Below are 5,000 nucleotides of genomic sequence, written 5' to 3'. Positions count from 1 at the left end.
ATTAATGGAATGGTCATCCTCAGAAGAAGTAACATGAACACGTGACATATCTGTAGTGAAGTGTTACACAACAAAAAATGTCCACATTTTATTCCCAACGCGGTATTGCAGTACAGGCAGTGGTGTTTCGTGCCCTCTGTGTCTACTTGACGAGGGAGCGAGCGGTACGGTGGACGAGCCTCTTCAGGAGTTTCCCCCAACGACGCAGCAGAAGACGTACAGCCCCGTGACCGTGGCTTAGGTCGCTGGACAGTTCCTCGAGCTGTTGGGAGTATCAGGAACAAGATTAAAAACGGTAGCTTGGTATCGTAATACACTCGTCGAGATTAAGCGTGAATGTTTAAGTGCATAGGTTCTTTACTACTGGTTCCTGATTGAGGGATACAGGTGAAGATTGATAAGTAGGTAAAGATATATAACAAGCAGAGAGGAAAGTAGGGGAGGAAGAAAGAAGCAATGAGTCGAAAACAGAAGCAGATTATGTCTTGTAGAAAGCATTTCACACAGCCAAACAAGAGGTGTTCAGATGCTATGTAAACTGTTTCGTATGCATACCAACCTTCGTCTGGACCTGCTGGCGCACCCACTCCGGCGGGTAAGCACCTGGCTCTAGCGTCAGCTTTGTATTCGCGATGCTGACGTCACTGTGCACCCAAAGCACCTTCACGCGCCCGTGCCTGCTTTGGGAAAATGGAAATCATTCGCGTGCAAACGCATTCCCGTCTCCCCTGCTTTGACTGAGATTCACATCAACAGGAAAGATGAATAGGTATGTGTGTTTACATGATGACCATGAATCGCTTTATTTCACATTATATTTCCGAACATGATTAATTACCGTTACAGTATCATGCAATGAAAGAACATGCAGAAACATACATGCATACATACATACATATGTATTATATATATATATATATATATATATATATATATATATATATACACACACACACAAACACATATATATGCGTGTATGTGTATGTATGTATATATATTTTTTTTCTATTTTTCTTTTCTTTCTTTTTTTTCTTTTCTTTTTCTTTTTTTTATGTATGTATGTATATATGAACACATACACACACACACACATATATATGTATATATATGTGTGTGTGTTAGATGTTATCGCTACTCGGCCAGAGCGAGGTCTCGCCTGCCCTTGGGCGTCAGTTGCCAAGCCCTGACCTCGCACCCTCGGGCGCCAGCGCCGGCACGACCTACCTGGGGATGAGCCTGCGGCGGGACGAGTCGCTGAAGCCCGGCAGAGTGACGTTGAGGCGCGAGGTGAGGAACACGGTGGGCACGGCCAGGGTGAGGTCCCCGCCCTCTCGGAAGGTGAAGAAGCCGCCCGCGCTGCCCCTCACCTGGTACGTGGCCTTCACCTTCACCTGCTTGAACGCCACGCGCACCAGCCCCTCCGAGGTGACGGGCGGCCGCTGCTTGCGCTCACGCCCTTGCCGCCGCTCGCCCCCGCCCCGCGCCGCGCCCCCGCCCTCGCCCGCCTCCGGGTCCTGCATGGCCAGCTTCTCCCACCTCTCGTAGCGGTACAGGTCGTCGTCCCAGGCGGGCTCCTCCTCGTCGGCCGCCTCGTCGTCGTCGTCGTACCAGTCGGCGACGTGGTCCTCGCCGTCCTCCGCGCCCGCCTGCCCGCCCGCGTGGTGGCCGCGCGACACGCCCGTGAACATGTCGTCGTACAGGTCGTCTGGATGCAGGTTGAAGCTCACCTGCAGCGAGGGAAGGCCGAGTTAGAGGCCGGCGACGGGGACGACTGCGAGGGGCGCCGTGGGCCGTGGGTCACTTCACATGGAAATGTACATATTTGTAAAGTGTCTAAGAGAACGAATATTATCAACATCACTTTCGTATTGATTATCATCATCCTAATTATTATAGGTCTGTTATAAAAATATAATGTTTAATTCAACGTGACTTTATATATATATATATATATATATATATATATATATATATATATATATATATATATATAAACATGCATTTCTATATCTATATCTATAACTACACACACACACATATATATGTGTGTGTGTGTGTGTGTGTATGTATGTATGTATATATATATATATATATATATATATATATATATATATATACATATATATATATATATATATATATATATATATATATATATATATATATATATATATATATATATATATATATATATATATATATATATATATATATATATATATATATACATCATCATCATCATCCGGAGCTAACGCCGACGGGGGCGCATAGCCGCGTCCACCTTCTGCTTCCACCTTTTGGGATCCCTCATGGCAAGTCGCCAGGCAGGGGCCCGGCCCATCTCGAGCTCTTCCCGACAGGTTTGATCGATCTGCCCAAGCCACGACCTCCTAGGTCGTCCCACAGGCCTCCTCCACCCAGGGTTGTCTCTTACAGAGACAACCTGATGGGCAGGATCAGCCTGTGGAAAGCGAGCCAGGTGGCCATATAGCCTGAGTTGGCGATCCCGGATTGTGCAGGTAACAGGTCCTGTGCCAGTCTCACGGTGCAGCCGTTGGTTAGACACATGGTCCCGCCAACAGTACCCCATGATCCGGCGCAAGGACCTATTACAAAAGGCATCAAGACGAGACTCCAGTGCACTGGATAATGTCCAGGTTTCACTACCGTAGAGCAAAACTGGCATTACCAGGGCCCTGAAAACCTGTAGCTTGGTCCTTCTGCACAGGTACCGGCATCTCCAAATACTCTTGTCGAGAGAGTTCATGACCCCTGCTGCCAGGCCAATCCGTCTGCTGACTTCCTGGTCTGACAGCCCAGAGTTATGAACTGCACTACCAAGGTATGTAAAGCTCTCTGTGACTTCAATGTCCTCGCCGCAAGCACGTACCGACTGAAAAGGTTCTCCTAGCAAGTCCCCAAAGTCCTGGATCTTGGTCTTGGTCCAGGAGACCTCTAGACCCAAGGGCTTCGCTTCATTACTAAATGCATCGAGGACCACCACTAAGGTTTCCAAAGACTCAGATAGAATTGCATCATCGGCAAAGTCAAGGTCTGTAACCTTAATATTACCCAGTGTTGCTCCACAATGACTTGAACAGTAGCTCTGCCTAATATCCAGTCCATACAAGTGTTGAAAAGGGTTGGTGCAAGAACACAGCCTTGCCTTACTCCTGAACTGACAGGAAAGAAGATCGACAGGCCCCCACCACACTTTACAGCACTTTCAGTACCAGTATATAGGTTTGCTATTAGTTCAATAATCCTTGTTGGAATTCCTCTCAGTCTCAGGATCTCCCAGAGTGATTCCCGATGCACTGTATCGAACGCCTTCTTGAGGTCGATGTAGGCTGCAAGCAGCCCACGTCCGAACTCACGACGGCCCTCTACAATGACTCGAAGTGCAAGGATACGGTCTATTGTGGACTTACCAGGAGTGAATCCGGATTGCTCCGGCCTCTGATGCCTTAGTAGATGGTCTCTGATACACCTCAGAAGGATGCGGGCAAGAACCTTGCCTGGTACACTGAGCAGTGTGATGCCGCGGTGATTGCTGCAATCCCCCCTACCCCTTCCAGAGAGGGATGACCACACTCCTCAACAGGTCAGAGGGAACGGTACCGGACTGCCAGATGGCCGGATTCACTAACATACGATCGTAACGCATTTACCAGCGGTCATCTACCATTGCGTTTACCAGTCATGGCAAAGTGGTATTCACGAAGAAATGGTAATTTGGATATGCTGAGTTACAATCGTAAATCGACTCATTCTAATGGTAGCCAACAGAGGGCTCTAGTAAAGCAATTCCACCAATCAGCGAGCGCCATACATAATCTTTTAGGTTCCTTCGGCCAATCACGTAACATGTAAACAGAACTAGACACAGCGAGATTGTTTAAATAATCGTCAGAGATAAAACGCTATTTAAGCACATGTAGAAAAAATAATATATTTATTTGATTACATCCATCATGTTGGATATATATTTACTGTACAGATACGAACCAATACAAACATTGTTATATTAATATATTATTGCTAACAAAAACCAAAGAGACATTCCAAACAGCTTTTCATTTATATATTTTTCATCATTACCAGTTTATATATCAGCAAGGCAGTTTTTTCTATAGCAATTGTAATAATTATGTCTGAGATTTTTTTTTAAAGCTCACTTATCGGTTCCATGCATTCTAGTGTAATGTAGGCCTATAAGTTCACGAGATTTTGCGTGGATTTTATTCTTGCTAGTTCCATGTGAAATTTGCATTTCTTCACTATGTCCGCATTGTGATATCTGTTTGCCATCATATTAGTTATGTAAGGTGTAAAAACAAACCCAAAACTTTGCATAGATATTGATTTTTTTACGAGATAACACGAGAAGACATCGTCTTCTCAGAAGTTACCAGTGCTCTGACCACTGGTAAAATTTACCATGGTAACTCCAATGGCAAGTTGTTAGTGAATACCACCGCTGTCTGTTTACCATGGTAACTATAGTTACCAGTGATTTTACCATCGTAAGTGCGTTAGTGAATCCGGGCCCAGGACAGCATGCAATCCCCGCGCCATAGGGTCACCACCAGCCTTTAACAGTTTAGCTGGGATGCCGCAAATACCCGCTGCTTTACCACTCTTCAGCTTGGAGATCGCCTCCCTAACCTCAGCTAGGGAGGGAGGGTCCTCACTAATGGCTGGGTCCGGCAGCGGAATCACGGCACTACCCACATCCAAGTTAACTGTTGGAGGGTCAACCTGATACAACTGCTCAAAGTACTCAGCCCAACGCTCCCTCACTGCAACAGGATCTGAGACGATCTGGCCACCCACTAAGCGAACTGCAGTTACCTGTGAAGAGGGCTTGGAGTTCAGTTTTCTCAGGGCTTGGTATGCAGGACGAAGGTCATTTACTAAGAAATGGCCTTCGACCTCCTCAGCAAGATTCCTAATAAACTGTTCCTTGTCCCTTCTTAACAGAGACCGAGTTCTGCGCA

General features: G+C 46.2%; 1 protein-coding gene across 1 annotated transcript in view; it reads right to left on the bottom strand.

The window, feature by feature from the left end:
- LOC138865491 (uncharacterized) overlaps nucleotides 1-5,000 on the bottom strand; it is a 148,171-nt gene that overhangs the window by 1,123 nt on the left and 142,048 nt on the right. Inside the window, exons 4-6 of the mRNA XM_070136084.1 lie at nucleotides 1,225-1,727; nucleotides 560-677; nucleotides 1-262 (exon numbers count right to left, since the gene is read on the bottom strand). The exon at nucleotides 1-262 is cut by the window's left edge and continues 1,123 nt beyond it. Coding sequence (XP_069992185.1) covers nucleotides 143-262; nucleotides 560-677; nucleotides 1,225-1,727 — 741 coding nt within the window. The 3' untranslated portion in view covers nucleotides 1-142. The remainder of the gene's footprint in view (nucleotides 263-559; nucleotides 678-1,224; nucleotides 1,728-5,000) is intronic.

This window comes from Penaeus vannamei, chromosome 21, assembly GCF_042767895.1.
Source record: "Penaeus vannamei isolate JL-2024 chromosome 21, ASM4276789v1, whole genome shotgun sequence".
NCBI classification, from domain to species: Eukaryota; Metazoa; Arthropoda; class Malacostraca; order Decapoda; family Penaeidae; genus Penaeus; species Penaeus vannamei.
This window is presented reverse-complemented; position numbering and strand designations above follow the sequence as displayed.